This window comes from Thermobia domestica, chromosome 12, assembly GCF_964235325.1.
Source record: "Thermobia domestica chromosome 12, izTheDome1.hap1.1, whole genome shotgun sequence".
NCBI lineage: Eukaryota > Metazoa > Arthropoda > Insecta > Zygentoma > Lepismatidae > Thermobia > Thermobia domestica.
Window position 1 is genome coordinate 229,844,713 of NC_137465.1, and position 23,580 is coordinate 229,868,292.

The 23,580-nt window shown below is 36.1% G+C and overlaps 1 protein-coding gene across 3 annotated transcripts in view; it reads left to right on the forward strand.

Moving 5' to 3' along the window:
* Positions 1 to 20,626, forward strand: part of LOC145667105 (uncharacterized) — a 57,313-nt gene extending 36,687 nt beyond the window's left edge. For 2 of the 3 annotated variants that reach the window (XM_081734845.1, XM_081734844.1), the window contains exons 7-12: positions 531 to 629; positions 7,233 to 7,327; positions 11,489 to 11,562; positions 15,601 to 15,665; positions 16,709 to 16,829; positions 20,364 to 20,625. In XM_081734845.1, the coding sequence (XP_081590971.1) occupies positions 531 to 629; positions 7,233 to 7,327; positions 11,489 to 11,562; positions 15,601 to 15,665; positions 16,709 to 16,829; positions 20,364 to 20,465 (556 nt within the window). In that variant the 3' untranslated portion in view covers positions 20,466 to 20,625. Of the gene's footprint in view, positions 1 to 530; positions 630 to 7,232; positions 7,328 to 11,488; positions 11,563 to 15,600; positions 15,666 to 16,708; positions 16,830 to 20,363 lie in introns of all 3 variants that reach the window. The other variant, XM_081734843.1, reaches the window with a different exon arrangement.
* The last annotated feature ends 2,954 nt before the right edge of the window (positions 20,627 to 23,580 follow it).

The following is a 23,580-nucleotide window of genomic DNA, read 5'->3' on the forward strand; positions in this document are numbered from 1 at the left end:
ATAGCAGAAGTTTCACATTTATTTTTCACTATTTGAAACTCAGTGTAATGTCTTATATATCAAAAATTAGCTTCTCACATTCTCAACCCATCGAGCATATTTGGTAGGAAAGGGGTAAATCCCCTGTCAGGCTAGCCATCTCGAATGAGGTTTCTCCTGGGGTTTTCTCATTCATACCAGGCAAGTGCCGGTATGGCACCTAACACAAAAGGTTTCAGGCCGCTTCCTTCCTTCCTTATTCATTTCTTTTTTTCCTATTTCCCCGAGTAGTTGTGATTACCGAGGGAATTCATCCATCATACGTGACCGGCTAAAATGGCCATAGATGCCGAAAACCTAAAAATAGGCCTATAATTTTCAATTCCTAATTCACATTCTCAAATTACATCAACACTTTGCCTTTCTTAGATTAATTCCACTTATAGATATTAATATATGTATGTACAGCTTTTCAAAGATATGTGAGTGGCCATTTCTTTATCTCTTTTTGTTTCCTTTTTACATGACTGTATATTTACTTTTTTCCGTAGGTTTGAGCAGAAGGTACATAGAAAGATGAAAGAAGAGAAAGAACTAAGAGAAGTGAAGGAAGAGAATGAAAGACAAGAGACAGAATTGCAAAGAATGAGGTGATAATTTACTACTTGAATTTTTTACATGTAAATTTCCTACTCCAGATATAATGCACATTATTTATATCTAACAAATGTATAAATTATATCATACATATTAGGTATATAGTGTCCGTTAGACACATCCATACCTCTCCGTCATATGTTGTATTAAATTTTTCCCGCATAGAAGTTTGAAGTATGTTCTTGCATTTTTGTTACTCATTTGTTAGTGTTTCTTACTTCAATTTTTTTGTTCAGATTGATAATTCCACACACTTTCCATATAAATAGACAAGTTTGCTTATCTCTACAACGTACGAAATGTGACATTTGATGCATAGAGACTGTATATATTAGTAGTTTTCATTCCATGACCTTAGTCTCTAAGAATGAAATTCACTCTGTTAAAATGCTGACCTTGAGTGTGCTGATTCTGAATATATATTATTCGTCGATAAGTCTTCTGTTGAACCTATCCCATTACACTTGTTTTATTTCTTGTTATCGTTTTCATTGTTCTCGCTTTCGTTTTTATTTATTTATTTATTTCAAAATTAAAGTTATTGTCTTAGGTGATAAGTTATTAAGTTCTGTACCTTGTGAAAAAAAGAAAGAAAATGTTTTAAACAATAAAAAGCTACTTTTAAATGTCAGAATAAAAAATGGGACTGTATGAATACCGACGAGTGCATAACGGTATGTCCGACTTACCTGTATAATCCGTGTGGGAACGGCATAGTTGAGCGAAAGCACAAAGAACTAAATAACACAATTTAATTGTAACCTACTGTGCCGACCATCTAAGTGCAATGGAGCCGAAAATCTAAAGATGATACAGGATTTAACCAAAAACTCCGTGAACACAGTTACGTAACAAATAACCGCCGAAGTATTTTTGTCATATTCATCGCTAGAGCGTTTCAAGAGAACTTAAAACGGGGTTACAGAATTATATTCTCTGACATCTGTAATCGGTGCAAAATCCAGTAGTACTGAAAACTATGAATAAGTCACAACACCAAGGTCAGACTCTTCATGAAATGAGGAAGCTAATATGGATTTTTATGGTCAATTAGAGAGATATGTGAATTAAAGTCCAGCAGCCAGAACTAATGATAAAGGGAACCAATGGACCCAAGAAAATCTGCCTGGTCGTCGACAATTTTATTACCCTGGGTTATTACCACACAGTAGGGTAGCTAGAATTTTTTCAGGGGCCAATGAAGGGCCCAAGAAAATTTTGAGGGTGCCATCTCCAATTAATAAAAAAATTATTCATATATATATATATATATATATATATATATATATATATATATATATATATATATATAGAGAGAGAGAGAGAGAGAGAGAGAGAAATGTGTGTGTAGGTTTGTGTGTGTTCAATGTAAATGTTTTCATCTTTGTTGTTCATGATTTTACTCTTTTACAGTGAAAATGTAAGGATTTACTACCTCAAACAACTAGGATATATTAAAACAATTGATTTCTAATATAAATAAGTAGTTATTTAATCATTGTGTTTAAATTATGTGGCTAGTGGAAGCTAGTGTGATTTAAGTGGAAGCGGAGAAATACACTTCTACAGATAAAGAAAATAACTTATAGGTTCATGCTTCTACTTAAAAGAGAATCTTTCTGTCACTGTGGGCAGCAGCAAACTTTACAACTTCTTCAAGATTAACGATTTAGCAATTTTGTTCAATATAAAGTAATCCTAAGTTTTTAAACCTACCATCAGTCATTGAATTGCATATATGTCTTTAATCTTTTCAAACATGAGAATGACCTTTCACATGTAGCGCTAGAAACTGATATGGTTACAGAGATGATATCTAGCTTGTAGGTTTCTAGGAATGCGTTTTTGTAGACGCAAAGAGAACGAAATTCATCAAGGAATCAACTTTGGTTTTCTCTCATCTTCATACAACGTATTTGTGTTTGGGGGGATTTTGAGATCACATTTGAATATTTCCAGATCACTTCCATAATACTGGGCCATAGGCTCCACAATGTTGTAATTTAAAAAGTTTTAACTTTTTGGATGTGGAGCGGTGATTGATCTAATGATTTTGCTACATAATCCAAAGCGTTTTCCGTCTCAGTGATTGTCTTATCAATAGTAGACAGAAAAATTTCTCTTAGTATATTATCTCTAGAACATTCGTTTTTTGCCTCCAATGAGGAAAAGATTCATCCAAAATGAATTTATGATATTTCAATGGCAAATGTATAGTTCTTTTCCACGAGGAACCCCTATAATCTATCTGTTTCCGACTCTGGAATTTCGAGATCATTTTCTTTGCATTTCTCTATACATTCTTAATAAATTTGTTTTAATGTTGTTCGTTGAGTCATATTCTGCAGGTTTCATCTTCGACGGCGTCTGAACTAGTGAATATACAAGAATGAAACCTTCCAACATGTCTGCATCTACTTGAGGTAATGCGAAGCTCAAAGTTATAGCATAGCAGCAGTCACCTAAATTTTACCAGCCCGAATACATTCCTCTTGTACAGATCACACTAATTTTCCGGATGGAATGATGGAAGTAAATAAATATCACAAGTTACAGGTTTAGTTTAATACCGTATAATAATATAAATAATTGTTTGGTAACTAAATAATAATAATAATAATAAAGTAAAAAGTGATGGACAAGGACAAATGTTCTTAAGAGACAAACGTAGCACAGAAACAGAAACTGAACTCTAAGAAGACACTGATTTACCGTCCCAGCCCACTTTAAATTTTAATTCTTGCTCTTGAAGCTTAAGTTTCACTTTAAAGTAAAGTGCCAATAATTATCATGTATTCTTAATATTTCAGAAAAATGTCCCTATTTCACGCTCTAAAAATGTGGTAACTTAATGAGTGACGAAACTAGACATTTGGTACTCGGGCAAATTTTGCGATTTGTATCTCCTTCATCTCCACCAAAAAACACAGATTAGTTTACTGGCACCCAGGGCAACTGCCCCAATTGCAGCATCTTGTTTTGATCTGGCCGTAGCTCAATTATTTTTGGGACTTTTACCCTTGATCTCTAAAACTGAGTAATGAATGTGCCTTTATTTTATTGAAATGATGAAATGAACACTCTTTGAACCGAAAAGAGGAAATGTGTTTTTTTTTCTAATATCAAATAATGTTAGAAGAGACATTTTAATTTTGACACCTTACAGCAAAAGAAATATACGTGGTCTTTTTCTTTCTTTCGTTTGTTTACATTCACTAGCTTTTAGAATTTGACGTGAATTCAAATACACAAACACTTCACACCCACACCGAATGGGCAAAACTCAGCGGTAAAACATCAGCTTATGATTCGGAAGATGGTGTGATTGATCCCTCGTGGATAAATATTTCGACTGAGGAGATTACCAAGATTCTTCATCGGTGTCACTAGGGAAATTTTTATGGCCCTATTGACTCATTTCCCTCATTTCTATCCTCTGGGTCTCGGATGTTTCAAAGCCTTAAAATAAATTCAAATGTAGTTGAAGTAACATAACGCTACTATCCTGAAGTCGATGCTAAATTAATATTGTTAATTTTGATATTAGATTTGAAGGAGGAGCATTAATTAGTATATCCTCTTGAAAATTCATGTCACCACTGATTTACTATTCCTACAATGTATTTGGTCTAGGAATTAATTCGTGCGGGTGGACAAGAGATGGCGCAACGAACGGAGCGTCCCACAGTTCCGTGTATCCACACATGTGTTGCAAACCCCTGTCATCGCGTATCGTTCGTAGTATAGGGCAGTGGATTAAAGCGTCAACAACACCAGTTTGTAGTTAAGTGAACATGGCGCAATTTGTGCCTGATAAAGTGTTTTTGCGGGGTGTCCTGCTGCATTACTTTAACATGCAGAAAAGTGCGACTGAAAGTCATCGTATTTTGGTGGAAGTGTATGGTGACCATTCTCTAGCTGAGCGAACGTGTCAGAAGTGGTTTGCAAGACTGGACAGCCAAAGAGCGAGCGAGCTGGACAGCCAAAAAAATTTCAAGACGAAGAATTGACAGCATTGCTCGAGCAGGATTCGTGTCAAACGCAGGAACAACTTGCAGCAGCATTAGGCGTTGATCAAACAACAGTCTCCAAACGCTTGAAAGCCATGGGAATGATTCAAAAGATGTCACATTGGGTTCCACATGAATTGAAAGACAGAGACGTTGAAAGACGAAAAACCATTTGCGAATTGCTGCTTCAACGACAGAGCAGAAAGGGGTTTCTGCATCGAATTATTACGGGTGATGAAAAGTGGATCCATTACGAGAACCCTAAACGAAAAAAGGCCTGGGTGAAACCAGGTGAACCAGGTCCATCACAACCAAAACGAGATATTCACTGTGCAAAGGTTATGCTGTGCATATGGTGGGATATGAAAGGTGTGGTGTACTATGAGCTGCTGCAACCGGGTGAAACTATGAATGGAGAACGTTATCGACGACAATTAATGCGTTTGAAGCAAGCTCTGGCCAGAACACGACCAGAATGGGAGAACAGACATGATAAAGTTATTGTTCAACATGATAACGCTCGCCCACATGTCGCAAAACCGGTCAAAACCTATTTAGAAAATGTCGGATGGGAAGTTTTACCGCACCCGCCGTATTCACCAGACGTTGCTCCTTCGGACTACTACTTGTTCGATTGCATGAACAACGATTTGATTGGACAGCGGTTTACTTCTTCAGAAGATATCGAAACATGGGTCTCTGACTGGATCGCTTCCAAGGATGAGGACTTCTTTCGCCACGGAATCCGTACATTGCCTGACAGATGGGCGAAAGTGGTGGCTAGCGATGAACAATATTTTTCTTAAGGTATTTATGTATTTTGTTTGTACTACAGCTTCAATGTGTGCGTACCAACCGCACGAATTAATTCCTAGACCAAATAATTTTCTCAGATATGCATATTTTGACGAAGAACAAATATAAATCTGTGATAAAAATGGGTATTCACTGACTGAACTTACTGAATGGAATATCTGTGGACCAGTCCCACAAACTCCTGATATATCTCTGATTACTAAACATCACATAACGGGATGATACAACCTTGTCACGCGAGTAAATACCACTTTTACCCAAAAGAGCATTACTGCCGCGGCCAAGTTGTATCACCTCGGTATCTTACCTGATGGTTAGTAATCAGAAGATTGTAACACTGGCTCTATGATTAACTTCAGAATTTCTCTAGTAGTAGCAGTTTTGGGATTAAGCTACAGTTAAAATCGTTTAAAAGAAAATACTTCTGAACGATTTGTTTATAAAGAATCACTGATTTTTGTTAGCCTCATTTCCCCAGGCTTTACTTAGTAGTGTGAGTCCACCAAGCGCTGACTCCGTTTTCCTTGGAGTATCGCTTGTTAATCGCAGCAGGTTTCTACTGAGTTGCCAACGGCCAAAACCGTTACTAAACTAGACGTACTTGAGACAAGACCAGAAGGTAATCGAGAAGGAAAACCAGTATCAGTAGCAAATAGTAGGTGTTGGTAGTATTCAGTATCTTAATTTTCTCGAACGATTGGGATAAGAACAAAAGAGAGAATGACAGAAATAATAAAAGCTTCTGCTCTCTTCTTTTACTGTATATTAAACAAGACGGCTCGATATTATTTAATAATAATAATAATAATACCAAATTATTTAATGGATGATATGCATTTGTTCTATGTTGCCATAATCAATGGAAATTAATTACTTAGTGTACGAAGACTTCTTTCGTTCAACACAAGTGTAATGTTTTACTGCAGTGTATGCTATTTGTAAGTAAGCATCTCTTATTTTAGTAAGCCTTCCAACATCGAAGCGAATAAGAATGCCGACTGATTTTGCTTTTTTCCTGGTTCTTTGTCGAAAACAAAGATAACCAGATAAGGGACAGAGATTAAAAGGAAGGAGATTCAGATGGTGAGGTCAGTGCATGCACCTTAGAGATTTCGATGAATTAGATCTTGTGTACTACAAAAACGAGCGTGAAACTTTTTATTCAGAACGCAGACTATTGCAACATACGTATTCTGTAGTTGGTAACTGTGTTGTCGAGAGATGTTTCGGTAGTACTTTCACTTCTGGCCACTATCAACTCACCATTTGTCGACCTATAGCAATATCACTCTGTGGGGGGCACTAGGGGGAGGCAAGAATTTGAGCAAAGGGGTCTGCCCCCAGGCTCTCCCTTGGTTCCGCCACTGTTACCACAGGGAGTTTAGTTTCTATAATAAAACGTGTTACGCAATATGCGATATGTAAAGTCATGTTCAAAACTTCTAACTACCTTTGTGTGTTTGAAAAGCTCCATGTTCTCACCCACAGATGAAGTAAAACCAAATGATTGTAAATCCTCTTTAGTTCATTATAATCTATATTTCAAGTATTAAAATTTCCTCCTATTGTTACGAGAGTATAGTGATTTAAAGATAAATGTGTATAGGCAATGTAATTAGGAAAAGATTGTACAACTTTCTACAATAAAATTATATAAAGTAGATGAAATGATATGATATTTTCCATTTGATGTGCACATCTATAGATATTAATGTGCAGAAGTAGGCACTCAATCACACATTAATTAAAATTTTTGTTTTTACGATTCAGGAACAAACGTGTGTTGCAGAAATGGAGACAAAACTTGAAGAAATCGCAGGAGAAAAATTATTTCGGGTACAAACCGAAAAAGAAGACTCCAGAAGGTAAATTATTTTCTAGGATAATATATAGTCCCCCTTGACGCTCAGGTATACACTGGATAAAATGGGCTCCAATCCTGCTTTACACTGGATAAAGCTGCAAACTATGGTTTAGTCCCTCCCTTGATCATATCCTGGATCCGCCACTGTATATATATATATATTATGCTATGCTCTAAACATGATACTCAGAATGTTGGGGACATTTTCACTAGGCTGTTTGTTTTGAAAAAAATAAAACATAATTCTTCCTTCTCGAGACAAAGAGGTGTATCTCATTTTTTCAACTTTTCCACGAGACAAGTTTAAAGATTTTGTCACAATGTATTCCATCATGTTTTGTGAAAATTTAATTTGATCTCGTAAGTTATATACCTGAACCGAAGGAAATTAAACTGAATTTTTAAAGAAGATGATAGAATAAATAATGACAAAAGGTTTTGACTTGTCTCCTGGAAAAATTAAGAAAATGACATACACGCTTTTGTCTCGAGAGGGACGAAGTTTTAAATTCGTGCTTAATTAACAAAATATCGGTTTTTCCAGTTTTTATTTTTAGAAAATTTGGACAAAAGGTTATTGTTATTCTCAGCTTACTTTTTTACGAGGAGAGATCTGAAAAGTTCTTATTAACATTTTTTTCATGACCTTATTCATAACCTTTCTTATTTATAGCAACCAAAATCTGCAGTCCAATCATTATGCGAACTTCGAAATACCGTATTTTATAGGACATCCTAAACATTATCTATGTTCCTTACCTTCAAACCAGTGACGACCGCTGAAGGGTAGTAAGGGATGATCCCCGGAGGAATTATCTACCCCCAGACATATTAAATTGTAATATAGGTCAAGTGATATAAAACCATTATTTTCAGTGTACAAAAAATCTGTCTCCCAGACATATCTCTGCTCCTCCCCTTGTCACCCCACGAAGAAGTTAAAGATGGCGTCATCACAGTTTCAGACTTTCATTAATAAGGTATAATAAACATTTCATAATTTTTCAATTTTCTATCATACTTTAAACTTAGAAATTTTGAAACAGTATCCTGAGTTCAAACTATTACCATCTACAACCGAATAACAGAATGTAAAATTTTGATTGCATTTCAAACTTGTCAGCCCTCACCAATCTTTTTTAAAGAAAATTATGGCTATATCGGCAATATCAAAATGTGACGGAGCTGTACAAGGACACTATTTTGGTACATTGGCAAACACAAACTAATATTTCTTAGCTCCAGGGGGGTGGAGGGAGAGGTTGTCGAAATTCGGGGAGCAAACCTTCTCCGAGAGTAACACCTACCCTCATAGTTTGAAACCTAACATTTTTTAAATAGTCAAAAACGCTGATTGGTTAATTTTGTTGACTTCTGGAAAGCTAAACAAATGGTGGTCTGTGATTGGCTAATAGGTACACATAATGAGAAAAAGTAACGTTAATTATCCTTGAGAAATGGAACATTCCACTTTACATAGACTTAAGAGAAGTGAGAATTTCCATTCTACCTTAGATAAGGTTACAGCAGAACAGATTATATGAGATGGTGAAGGGTAAGTAGGTATGAAGAGAATAAGCAAAACGGAGGAAATCCATTGCCTCAATGTATTGGTAAGGTATTTAGTATATTGTGCTTGAAATTCCAAATAATCATAATGAGATATAATATTCTTACATTAGTCAATAATGACGGAAAGAAATGAACTAGTGCCATTTCAGGTCTTCCTTGGGGAGGCAAGACCACTGACATAGATAGTTTTACTTTTTCTTAGTATACTGATTAAAACGTACATGTGTGTCACACTTAGAGGGGAATTGTCCCCTGCTCTCATAGATGACGCACCTAAATTGAAGGAAGAAAATATTTGATTCTTTTGATTTAATATTTGTATCTAATGAATCAATGGATTAGGCATACAGACTTACATGTTTACAGAATGATCTGTAAAGTTAAACTTAGATTTTTCTGAAACATAACTTTAGCCTTTTGATTGAGGTAAGAATTATTTCCTCAGAATTGATCGAAAGAAGGATCTTACATTTTTATTTATCTACTAAATATAAAAGAGTGGAATCGATAATAATCCTGTTATACAGCGCTCTGATTACTAAAATCTAAACTTCAATAGCTATATTTATTTAACTTTCTTGCGTAAAAATTTCAAAAAAAAAAAAAAAACTCTGCGTTTTACGTTGATGACATTGAAGCAATTTTTTTACGTTGAATTACGGTAGAAATTACACAAATTGAATAGAGTTATATTAAATTTCTTAAGTGTATTGCATTTGTTATGAGAATGTTCTCCTGATGTTTTACAAGATCAGGATATTGTAACCGGCCACTTATAAACTTTTCTGTCTATTGTACTTTCTTAACTATTGTATAGCTTTAATCAACATATGTGCTAGATGATTTAGAGAAGTTGTGGTTGTCTGGAAGTCAGGAGAACATCAATCCATGATTCCTGTACTGGAGCCTGTTACTTTGTTGATTAACTGTTGTAGTGAATGGATAACTCCTGGAGAATATTGGATGTGTGTATATCAGGGATGGGCAAAACCGATTTTTATAAAAACCGGAAACCGGTTTCTAGAAAAACCGAAATCCGAAAAATCAACATTTAGGTTTTCTCCAAAACCGGTTCGGTTTGTCGCCGAAACCGGTTTTGGTGAAAATTTTTGGAAAACATAAAACTATTTCTGTGGAAACGGAATCGATTTCCGGAGAACAACGAAACACTATTCTGGTGTGAAATAGAACCAATTTTGGAAAAAACCGGAACCGGTTTTGAACGAAAACCGAAATCGGATCCGGTAAAAACCGAACAAGTTTTCGGAGAATACCGAAACCGGTTTTGGTAAAAAAAAACAAAACGGGTTTGGAGAAAACCAAAACGGGTTTGGAGAAAACCGAAACAGGTTTCGGTGAAAACCGGTTTTTGAAAATTTTCGAAAACCGAAAAACCTGTTTTTGTGCACATCACTAGTATATATACACAATTGCTGCTGCAGTAGAGTAGAGGTATATGATTCAGGCCTTGCAGTTGCATACAAATGATTATGAAGCACACTACTCGCTTCGAACTAGATAAAGACAATACCTGACAGTTTCGACTTCTTATGGTATCCGTAGGATTCTCACTAAACGCTAAAAAAATGAAATGAAATCTTTAAGTTTAACGTCCCACGGTTATGCCGGTTAGGCTAAAGGAGACGGTGATAATGAGAAATGAGTGAAATGGTGGAATGAAGAAAGTTGGAGGAAACGGGAGAACCACGAGAAAACCCACGAGCACGGTGTTTGTCCACCACAAAGTCCACACGGCGCCAGCTGGGATCGAACCAGAGACCCCAAGCACCGGAGGTGAACGCTCTACCACTGAGCCACCGCGCCCCCTAAAACGCTAAACTGTTAAGTTATCAGACATAGACCAATACCAGAGGATACATACTTCAGAAATCCTCTAATGGTTCAAACCGTCTGTATCACGACCATAATAACTTACTCAACTATTGCCACAACATATCCACCCGAACTAACCGGCAGAACATGTGCCAAATTCACATTCTTTCCATCCTTTCCTCATTACATCAGAAATTATAACTAACATATAGGTCAACATATATTTTATTTCTGTATGAATGACCCAAATGGTTTCTCGGTACCTTAATTCGCTTATTAGTTAACTGATGGGAACACGTAATTTTAAACTTTAGAATAATTTGCTTAAAAAATGAAAAGTTTCATGTAATCTAAATTAAATTTTAACTGCAGCTTTTGAATTATTTTAATAATTGTATTTCATCTTCCTATAATCCCTCTCTCTCTCTCTCTCTCTCTCTCTCTCTCTCTGAGCGACTCGGGAGAAGACAATGGTAAACGCCACTTCCGGTGAAATTGAGTTATAAGGAGGAATGAGATAAGATCGAACTACAAAACAGTATGTAGGTAGTTTTATTTCGAAAATCTACCTACAGACGGCAGGGAAGCTACTTTGGTATGCGTCATTGCTTTACATGCGAATGTTGAACTTTCTTTTACAGTTTATTATTATGTTCTCTTTAGTATTACCTGACATACTATTAGTTCTCTCGATCTGCTCATTTATATGTGTCTATTTTTTATACAAGTAATGATATTTTTCTTTATCTTTTTACAGAAATATTGAAGTCCAATCCATATGGGTTGGATATTAATTATTTGAGTCTACCAACTAGGTCAGAGCTAAATGAGGTATGAATGTTTTTCATATGACAAACATATTCTTAGTAGGCATAAAGGTCTGATAAACTACAGTACCTAATTTTGTTTTCAAAACTACATTTGAACGCAGAAATACTACTGGACATTGAGAAATTCGAGATATCTTGATACTTATTCTCATGGTAGTAATAGATTAGTCCTTTTGGGGGTTTAGGATAATAAAAGATTAAATGGAATGAAGTTTCTACTTTTACTCTCGCGCAGGAGCGGCGATTAGGGGGACAAGAGGGGGTAATTGCTCCCCCCATTTTTGAAATGACTCCTTAATGTATATAGTTTCATTTGGAAATGTAAACTGTTTGTATGTATTACTTCTTCATAGAAAAAATGGTGCCATGTAATATTTGTTGTTGCATGAATACGTATTCGTTATTTGTCTTTCCCTGGAGTTAAGAAAGCTACAGGGATTGCGTTTTAATTGCAATTCAAAGCAATTAACATTGCAATTGTGTATTTCTTTAAATGTCGTAGCATATGCTTGTAGTATTTATTGTCTTTCATTTAACAGAGTAATAACATACATTTAATTGAATGTGTATAATTAAAAATATAAGTTGTTCATTAATCCCCAGTTTCAATAAAACTTCTACGAAACAAGCCTCATTATTCATTACTAGAGCAACCCAAAAGCATAAAAAGCATAATAGCGATTTACACATATGGTTGGTACCTTAAACATGTTAGTGGTTGTCTAAAGGTCCAGAAGAAACAAATTTTAAAAGCATAATTTAAAATATATAGCATAATTCTTGGAAAATACTGTTTAATTGCAAACATACTGTAATTATATTTTTTAAAACCAATATTTACAACGCAAAATCATTGAGAACATAACAATGTAACAATGAAAAGCTTATTTTTATTCCTGTAAACTTCTTTGATGTGGAGAAAAAAGTAAAGGAAGAAGAAAACTTTCCCCCAACAATGAATAGTATACAAGAACTCCACACTGTTTTGTTATGTGAACCTCTTGAACTCGAGCACTTTCTGTACTTTTTGGTTCATCTTTTACTGTCCCTTTCTGCATATACGCACCTCTAAGGTGCACACAAGTAATGAGAAAAACTGACTCTAGTAAAATATGTCTTTACAGTGCATTAAGTAGGAAGTTCATTAAATATGAAAGAAACTGGTTGCATAAAATATTAATAAATAGATAAAGATATTTAGAATATTTAATATGTAGTAAATATTATACATTATACACGATTAATGTAAAACAATGATTGAAATTAACAATAAAGCATAATAAAGCATAATTTAAAAAAAAGCATAATTAAACAAAAATAAAGCATAATGTGGGTTGCTTTATTCATTACTACGATTTCTACTTATTTGTTTTCCAAATTTGTTACTAAATAATCTGATCACAATTTTCCAGACAGAATTTTAAGATGTTCATGAGCAACGAATCAAATCTCTTCTTAAGTTTCGTTGCTTAAGCGTACAAAGAGCTAGTACTTACTTGTGTTGCTCTTGTCAATTTACTTAATAAAATATGAAATACGATATACTGTATTTTAACTGAAAAAGATAATATCCTATTAGTTATACAACCTTTCGTCAAACAAAGTGTTAGAAACAACCAAGAAAACTAAAATTGATATCCAGATCATATCTTGCCCCTCCCACTTTTAACGTCCAATCGCCGCCACTGCTCTGGGTAAAGGAGACGGATGATTAATTTAAGTAAATGATTATGAAGGAATTGATGGAATGACAATGTGGGAGGAAACGGGACAACCCCGAGAGGACCCATTGACACGATGTTGTCTACCATAAGCTCACATGACCTAGGATAAAATCAGGGACTCCTCGCATAAGGCAAAAATAAAATCAGGAACCCTAAAGCCGGCTGCACATTGACCGGAGGTAGGACAGCCAATTCGAGGGAGAGAGGCAGGTCTGAATGCCTCAATCAAACGCAGGAGAGCCTTTTGTCTAGCACGTGCTCGAGTAATATACGGTGCGAGCCTTTGTTGCATTGCTCAGACTTCACAGTGCTATGTCCTCAGGTCAGTGTACAGCCGGCCTTTGGGTAATCAAGCAGCCTTGTTTAGCCCCACATATTTGAATTGATCTCGTTCGCCGCAATATAACAGGCGAAACAACATGACGTTTTTAGAAAGCTGCCGTAAACGTTTCTGTCAGTTACAAAATAGAAATGATTATGCTAATAATAATGCTACTAATAATATACTATGCAATATTTTCTGAACTGTGTTAACAGCATTATAGGTCCCTGTGCAAACCAGTCTGCTGGGCATTGCCCTTTAGGATAAGAGAGACAAATTGCAATTCGAGAAGCAGCTAAGATATTTTTCTTTCTAATGTTCTATACCTTATGGAATATTATGGAAATTTCCACCAACAACATTATGGTGCGCTATGTTTTTCTTTCTTTTTTTCTTTTTCTTTTTCTTTTTTTTTTTTTTTTTTTTGTCCACATGAGTTATCTTACCCGGGAAGGAGAAATGGGGTAAAATATTGTTGTTGAAAACCCATTAGCACCAACAAGGCTGGTACCCCAGTGTAACACACCGATTGTGATAAGATTGTACGGATATAGAGAACATCGAAAAAGAAGCTACACGTAAATTTTTATATCGGCCAACAAGTGTTTTGAAAGGGTCAAATAGGGGCATAAAAATGGGGTCAAAATGAGATTATGTGGAATATGGCGAGAACGAGAAGAGATATTGGAGAATGTTAAATGTAGGAAATACTACCCATAATCGTTGCAAAGCAATGAGATAGAACACACTCACGTGAAAAAAGCAGAACATCTGGAAATGGACCAATCACGTGTACAACATTATCACAATGTTACTGAAATGAGCGAAAAGGGTGGTAAGGAGCAAGAAGAAAGAAGGAACGAAAACAGAAAATATATGTTTTTGATTTGAGTGCATACGTCGCCCGTATGTGAAAGAGACGCAGATTTATCTCAATGCACAAAGATGGGAGAACACGCAAGAAGAATGCAAACGCCGTTCGTATAGGCAGCCAGCGAGACAGTAATGTGCAGTGGGTTACATAGCATGTGGTCCACTTATGTAAGATAAACAGCAACAGTAATATCAGTACCACACATCAGTATCAACATTACATCATTACGAAAATATGAGTACAACATAACAGTAATAGTAACATTTTTGTTTTTGTTTTACTACTGCCTACACACATTTTCGTTTCCAACATCCATCTCATCATTGTTCCCATTGCGCGATATATGCAACCCACTGCGCACCACTGTCTCGATGGTTGCCTATACGAACGGCGTTTGCATCCTCTGCGTGTTCTCCCATCTGTGCATTGAGATGAATCTGCGTCTCTTTCACATACGGGCGACGTATGCACCCAAATCAAAAACATATATTTTCTGTTTTTGTTTCTTATTTATTCTTGCTCCTTACAACCTTTTTCGCTCATTTCAGTAACATTGTGACAATGTTGTACACGAGTCATTAGTCCATTTCCGGATGTTCTGTTTTTTCACATGAATGTGTTCTATCTCATTGCTTTGCAACGACTATGTGTAGTATTTCGTACATTTAACATTTTCCGATATCTCTTCTCGTTCTCGGCATATTCCACATAATCTCATTTTGACCCCATTTTTATGCCCCTATTTGACTTTTAAATGCGCTTGTTGGCCGATATATATATATATATATATATATATATATATATAATTCGTGTCGCTTCTTTTTCGATGTATTCAATGTCTGTGTAATCTTATCACAATCAATGTGTTACACCAGAGTACCCTGCTTTGTAAGTATACAAGTTATTCCAAGAATTATTGACCTCAGAATAGCAATTAATACTAGTGTATTTGTATATTATAAGAATAGCAAAGTATATTTGTTGAGTGATCCAAATGTACACCATCTCTCCTAGCATATTTGTTATGGTTAGTACCAACTTTGCATTTTTACTTTTTATTTTATACATTTTTCATTTGTTATCCTTTTTCTTCCTGTAACATTTCTATATTCTTTTCAGCCGTTTGATCGAGAACATAAACTTCGACTGCAAAGACGCAAAGAAGGATGGGAGAAACGAGATGCGTAAGTAATACTCTCTATCTATTCACAAATATCCAAGGTTGTATAATACGTATTTTAAATGCATTTATTTAGTCGTACTATGACTTATAGAACCCGCAGGCAGTTCATAGCAATTTATCAGAATGTTTCAGAATTCCTATTTGATAACATTTGTATGTCATTCTACACACGAAAGCAAATATCTGTGGTTGAATTTTTGATCCATTGGGTGGTTCAGAAATGTGGAGTGAAGAAAAATATTTCAATGACTTTGCCAAAATGACTGCTATCTTAGTGTTGGGAACGAAGTTAGTAATTAAAATTAGGTAGTAAGTGTTTTAGATTTTAGGGACATACCTAATTGAATGAATTGCCGAAATGACACAAAATGACTGGTCATTGATCGAAAATGACCGATATTAGAGCCGATCCATAGTTGTCGGGGTAGCTCAGATAAACGGTGACACTTCCGATGCCGTTTAAATCCAAATTCAGCCCCGTAGCTTGGGGCAGGAAGGGTAAGATATATAAAAATGATCGAAAATCACCAATATCAAAGAGCGCTTTAGTAACGTAATACTAACGGATCATATTACTAATTTTCTTGATTTTAACCCAGCGTAGCGGGTATTTGTCTCTACTAGTGTATATATTCGTTTAAGGCAGTGATGAGCAATCTACGGCCCACAGGCCAAATTTAGCCCCTGAAAGATTCATCCGGCCCGGGTCAAAATTCCTAATCTCACAACTGATAACAGTAGGGTTAGTTCGAAAGACTTGTAGGCCTATTAAAAAAATAAAAGTTTGATAGACGAGAATTTCACTTCATTTATGAGAATCAGTACAGCAGATTATGAGAACCTTCAATCATTAATTGGGGTTAGTATTGCTGGAATTTTGAAAAATGCACCATTGTTATTTGTAATAAGTTATTGACCCTCCTAAACTTCCTTTCTTTGCCCCTCCTAAAAATATTTGCTCATCATTGGTTAAAGTTGCTTAGTAGCTTTTTTTTTTTAGTTATTTCCACAAGCATCACCATATATGTTTGATTCGTCTCATAGGCCTGACCCAGAGGAACTGAATAGCATCTTCCGTCGGCTTGAAAGAATGGGTCAGATGAGGAAGGAGAGATCTCTAAGCCCAGAGCAAGAAAGACAATACTTATCATCCGAAATTCAAGAGGTACGTATAAGTTTATTAGATTTATTTTTAACATTGTCTGTCTTGTGTCCGAAATACTTACTTAGTGCTTTAGAAATATCGATTTTTTCTAGAAGAAAGTTCTGTTCAAGTATCGAACAACATTGTTACGTGGTCTATACTTGGAACGTCCTGTTAGAGTTGTTCCGTGTTTTGTTTCAACTGATTATGGTGACAAGGAAGAAAGCTGATAATTGTTCTAAGAAAGAAGTTAATGTTCCATTCTTTGTTCATTTTCTAAAAATAACAGCAGTGTTTCAACACGTACGGAGTTTTTGTTCTTTTTTTCTTTTTCTTTTTTTTCACTTGGAAGATAGGGGTAACTTTATAGCCTGTAATTAATTCAAATTAAAGAATTTGATTTTCTAAATATAAGAAATTCTCAAATTGGGTTAGGCGTATCTACTTATATTTTTCCATCTGTTTCGTCTAAAATACAGGGTGACCCAAGAGTCACGAAGGGTTTATAACTGTGAATAGCTTTTTTAAAAATTTATCATTAGCTTTCATTGATATTTCGTAGACTTAAAGACCAATGATGGGAGATTGTTTACACGTATATGTGGAATATAATTTCAGATAGGTGTCCGCCATTATGAGCCTTACAGACAATGGCCCTATATAGCACATCATTCATAACAGGGGTCAACACTTCTAGCCCAAGTTCCCATATTTTTGCACGAATATTGTCCTTGCTGCTGTATTGTACGCTCGTACAGAGGACAACATCCAATAAGTGGAAGCCATTGTTTTGAGGATGCAGGAACCTCAACACGGAGACGTTCTGGTCAGATGGAGTTAGCAAGGACGTTACTTAGGCGAATTCAGAAAATCTATTTGCATCTCTATGATCACAAAATCCAAATGGTGTGCGGTTAACACACACAGACTATCGTCAAAGACTCGCTTATGCAGTTCGAATACAGAAATTGGCACTTCAACCAGAAGTGTTGACCCCTGCCATCAATCATGTGCTACACAGGGGCCGTATCTGTGTGGTTTATAAAGGCTGACACTTACTTGAGATTATGTTCCACATATAAGCGTAAACAATTCCCCATCCTTGGTCTTTAAGTCTGTGAAGTATCAATGGAAACTAATTATAAATAAATAAATAAAAAGTTATTCACAATTATAACCCCTTCGTGACTTTTGGCTCAGCCTGTATTTACATTTACATTTTATATATAAAATTATTCCTTTGTCTGTTTACGTGCAGGACGCTTCTGATTGTGTGAAGTATGGTATATGGAAAACTCAAAATGACGAAACCTTAAATTTGAAATATCTTTTGAACGCGTTGTTCACTTGATTTTCTTTAGTACCTTTTTAGGTAGATTATTAAAAAGAAAATTCTCAAAATATCATGAAGAAACGTAAATAATAATAATAATAATAATAATAATAATAATAATAATAATAATAATAATAATAATAATAATAATAATAATAATAATAATAATAATAAATTCTGCTAATGCAGTAAAGAGGTACACGCCTAGAGATTTCAAATATCGTTTGGTAGATGTCGACTGCTGGAGGACATTTGGTGCCATCTAACGGCGCAATGTGTAACTTGTAGCATTCTTCAATGTTTCACTACTAGAAGATGGGATGTAAATAGTCATCGTGTAGATGTTAACAGATTGATTCCATGAACGACCTCTGCCAAAATAATCCTTCTAGCTGTCTCTTGCAAAGACAGAATTCAAAAATTCACTTTGCTACAAGAGTTATCGAGTGGGGTAACGGAAATAAGAATTTTATAAGGCCCACTAGTGTATGGCGATGCAAGTTGAAACCGGGAATGGTTAATTTCTACCACTTTCGGTTTGAATATACGTTGGAGGAGACGAAACTTACAATTGGAACAATGAAGCGATTTAAGAAAAAAACACTACTCGATGTCCCTTACCATTTCTCCCTATGAAGATTATTATTGAAACCGGAAGGACCAGTAAATTTCTACCACTTCCGGTTTTAGTAGAATATTGCTGGTATATATCGGGTGTTCTAAAAATGGCGTCCATGAACTACACAGCACTATTGTATAGGTCAAAATAAAGCGAAAAATATATTTACTTATTATACCTTTAGGCACCTCGTATCGAGACGCGAATTGCACTATGAGGCAACGTCGCAGATGAAGAACTATAGAGCATATATTATATCAATCCTTCAAATAGTTAATTCGATTCTTTTCAGATGTCAATTAAAGTCAATAGACGTCGACACTAGCGCCACTTAGCGTAACAATCGATGTAACTATTTGATGGATTCGTAGAGCAATGCTACTAGTTCAAAGTTAATGTGCGACGTTGCCACGTAGTGAATCTTTGAATCTCGATAACGAATGAAGGAAGCGCCGGAGAGTATTTTGTTATACAGCATTTTCTCTTTATTTTGACCTGTAGAATAGCGCTCTGTTGTCAGTGGGTGACATTTTTAGAACACCCGATGAGTATATTGTCTTCTTTTGAGACACTGAATCGAAAAAAAAAAAGAAAGAAAGAAGAAAGAAAGAAAGAAAAGACTTCTTGCTAATTATCAGAGTAGCGCGCTTATTTGAGCTAGCTCAGTAGAGCGCACTCATTTTTCGTATCACGAGCTAACTCGTTATGAAAATGGGAGCATTGAGTTTAACTCGAAATATAGGTGAGTTTGAGTGATAATTACGCTCCAATTCACACTCAATTCTGATTATTGTTATTTTCGTATCTCCGTATTAATCTCCGTATTAAAAACTTTACCGATAAATACGTATCTTCAGATTGAGATTCATTTTAAATAACGTTATATATAATTTTATTAACATATTTCTGATCTGCTTTGTGGTATTTCTAATAATAATGGTAAAGAGCTTAGTTGAGTATCATTAAGTGTTTCAGTTTGCAGCTAGTTAGCTGCAAGTGATGACAGAATCTTCTAATGATTTCATGGCATTGTGTTGCACCCAATTCATTCATTCATGAAATTCTGAAGCGTATAGTGCACACATGGAAAATGAAGAAGTAAAAAAGTTAGATTTGAATTTTGACTATGTGGTTGAAAAGAAGCAACATAATTTGGTAATGTCCTAGTTCAGGAGACTATGTATGAATTCATGAAGCTGCTTATTAGAGTGTGATCGTCATCTGTTTTCTGTATGGGTAGGAACGGAGCGCTCACTACATTTGTAGTAAGTTTTCACTATGACAACACGCTGTTCAGTCTGAAGCGCTCCATTCTTATCCATATAGAAACAGACGACGATCACACGCTAATAAACACTCCGTACCTACTAACCACAAAGACAACAGATGAAAATCATGTAACGTTCAGTGCTGCCAACTTTCTAGAACAGAAACGGCGAGCATTTCAAAAGTTGCATTCTTTGTGGGACACCCTTTATCATAAACATATAATTCAGTAAAGTATGACATGACTTATAGAAATGGGAGAGAGCGAGAGTGTTTAGTGCGTTGGCTCGTAACTTTTATTTTTCTACAAAATGATGTGTTTTGTTTTCACTTTCAGATCCAAAAAATTCAGAAGGCTTTGTTAGCCAAGAGATCACAGTGGCTTGGAGTGTATGATGTTCCTCAACCTGGAGAACCTTACGTCATTCCTACATTTTAACAAGACAGATTTAACACACTTCTGAAATTTATGGTATTCTAACCGCAAAATATTTAATTGTGTTTTGAACTATATTGTTAGCAAGAATATTATTAATTTAAACTCAGTCACATAAATTAAGAACTTATTTTGATTTATATATATTTTTTATATTACTATTGATGTCTAATAAATATGGATTTTTCTTTGACTAAATAGTTTACATTTCCCTTTTCCTGTTTCGCCGAATATCTTAGGAAGGCTACCAAATTATTGCGCACCTCAGTAGCCGACCATTGTCAGCAAAACAGTAATTCTCGTTTCACTGGCATCTCTGGCATGTAAAATTTGGGGGGGGGGGGGACATCGAAGAAAGTGATTAAAATTGTCCTACCTAGCCCAACCTATTTATTATCTTCGATTCCATTTGTTACCTTTCTGCTTACCTTCACGGATCCCCCTAAGGTATATCAAGAATACTGCTATTTCTATAATCGTTCCACAGCCTGAATAATATATTCCAAATAAATATGATTATTATTATTATTATTTATTCGTTTGTTATTCTGTCGTTAGTAAATAAATGAAATATTGAATATTTTGTACTTCAAAATATTGGGGGAGACGCGACTCCCTCTCCCCCCCGCCACAGACGCCTATGTCTCGTTTGACCAAAGTCTGTTTCCCCCATTGTGCGTTGTTGTCAACTTCCATGTAACATATTTTGCTGAGCTCTTCACTTTGAAGATTTTGTTTTTAATGACATGTCTAAATTAAAGTCACGAATTCTTGATGGAATATAATCTCTTATCAACTTTGGAACATCTCATTAAATTTTTATTTTCCTCATTTTCCTCATTCCTACTTTTCTTCGAAACGCCTTTCTTTGATTAAAAACATCGACTTGATAAACAAGCGTGACGGCCAGAGATGGAAGGAAACAACATGGCCTTGTTATTAGGTAGCATTTAGGACTTCTATGGTAAGACTGAAGGGAGAACGAAGTAAAACCATGGAAGTGAGTTTCCTGCATATATTACAAGTAGAAGTAGGCAATATTGCAGAAATCATTGTGACCTTATTAACTGAAACGTATACGTGCATATTGCATATTTACTTGAAACATGCATGTAATATATTTATAGATCTATTATATTGAAAGGTTACTCAATGTACACAAGTATCCTAGTACTCTTTCAGGATCTGCAGGCTACCCCTATTGACTATTGCCTGGTATCGAAGTTTCCATTGCACAACATTGCTTTGCAACTGGAGCATGGAGATTGCATCCCATTCTTCTTTACAGGCCAAAGACGGTGCGGACTCGACGATGGGACAGGCGCCAATTGAGAAATTCGAAAGCGCAATAGTCCATTGGTCTGGCATCTGAACTTGACAGACATGTCAGAGAAGGAAATTGCCGTAATTCTAGTTTCCTCTTCGATACAGCAATAGAATTTCTGCTATGTTTTCTTTCTGTGACAGGATGCTTTGTCTTGGTGCAGTTCAATCTAGTTCACGTCTCGTCCGTACTCAGGGGCGGATCCAGGACGGACTTTTTTTTTTGGGGGGGCGGTCGGTAGTAATACTGCTACTTAGAGCTACTTTTAACAGCTACAAACTTTTTATGGATGGGTTTACTTATATATAAAATAAGAAAGTTTCCTCTTCTGGGGGGGGGGAACGATCGTCCCCCTGGATCCGCCCCTGTCCGTACTATGCTGGGATTTCAGTCAGGACATAAGTCTGGTAGTACGCAGCATTGATTTTTACGTTTCGCTCCACCTTGGAAACGCAGTTTGATCCTGTGCGAGAAAGCGGCCACAATTATGAACCCTTTTGGGAAACCTTTTGCGCACTGGCGGAAGATGTGCTTTGGTCTTTGGCATCAACAGGTCCGTATGTAATGGCACGAACGTCTGTTAGGTAAATCCACGCCTCATTACGGATAACAACAAATTTCCACCGATTACTCGCCAGATAACGTTCATATAGTCTCTTACGGTTTCTTTTTCGCTCAGTCACATGACACGGTTTCAGGGCGTGCACACTGCTCTTGCGGACGAATAGCAGTTGATGTTCATAACTTCTGGTTCCAATACAGGAATAAAGTCAGAGATAAAACTTATATTTTGTGGTACTGAATTCATCTTTAAAAAAAAAAAAAGTCCCTGTCGCCAAGGGCGCCGATTTTTCTGTAAATTTGGGGGGGGGCATCCAGATGCAGAAGGGATATATGAGGATTTTAAGGCAAATGCATTCAAATTATACCAAATATTGTATATTCATAAATACAATTAGAGGGGGCCACATGAGCTTTGGGGGAGTAGTAGGGACCGACGTATGGCGAACTGAGTCAGCAAAAATTCCTCGATTCTGATTGGCTGAGAGAGGTCACGTGACGTTAGGCCCCGCCCACGCGGGAAATTCAAATTTCCAGGTCACGTGGTATGATGACCCGCGGGGAAATCCCTCACTAATTTGTTCCCTTTTACGGGTAAGATGTGTGATTCTGATTGGTTGATAGCTGTCACGTGATTTTAGACCCTGCGATATTTGAAATTCGTTCCCTTTTACGGGTAAGATGAGTGTTTATGATTGGCTGATAGAGGTCACGTGATCTTAGGCCCTGGGATTTTTAAAATTCGTTCCCTTTTATGGGTAAGATGAGTGGTTTGGTACCTTGAATTTGATTGGTTGATAGCGGTCACATGATCTTAGACCCTGGGTTTTGAAATTTGGGTATCCTCTTTGATGAGTGCTTTGGTACCTCGATTCTGATTGGCCGACAGAGGTTACATGATCTTAGACCCGCCACACGGTGAACAGGTCACATGGTATGACGTCATGTTTTACCCTTGCGGGGAAATCCATCACTAATTCGTTTCCTTTTACGGGTAAGATAAGTGCTTTGGTACCTTGATTCTGATTGGATGATAGAGATCACGTGATTTTAGGTCCAAGGATTTTTGAAATTAGGGTGTCCTTTCTGATGTATACTTTGGTATCTCGATTCTGATTGGCCGACAGAGGTCACATGATTTTAGACCCGCCACACAGTGAACAGGTTACATGGGAAAACCCCTCACTTATTTGTTTTATTTTATGTGTAAGATGCGTGTTTTGGTACCTCAAT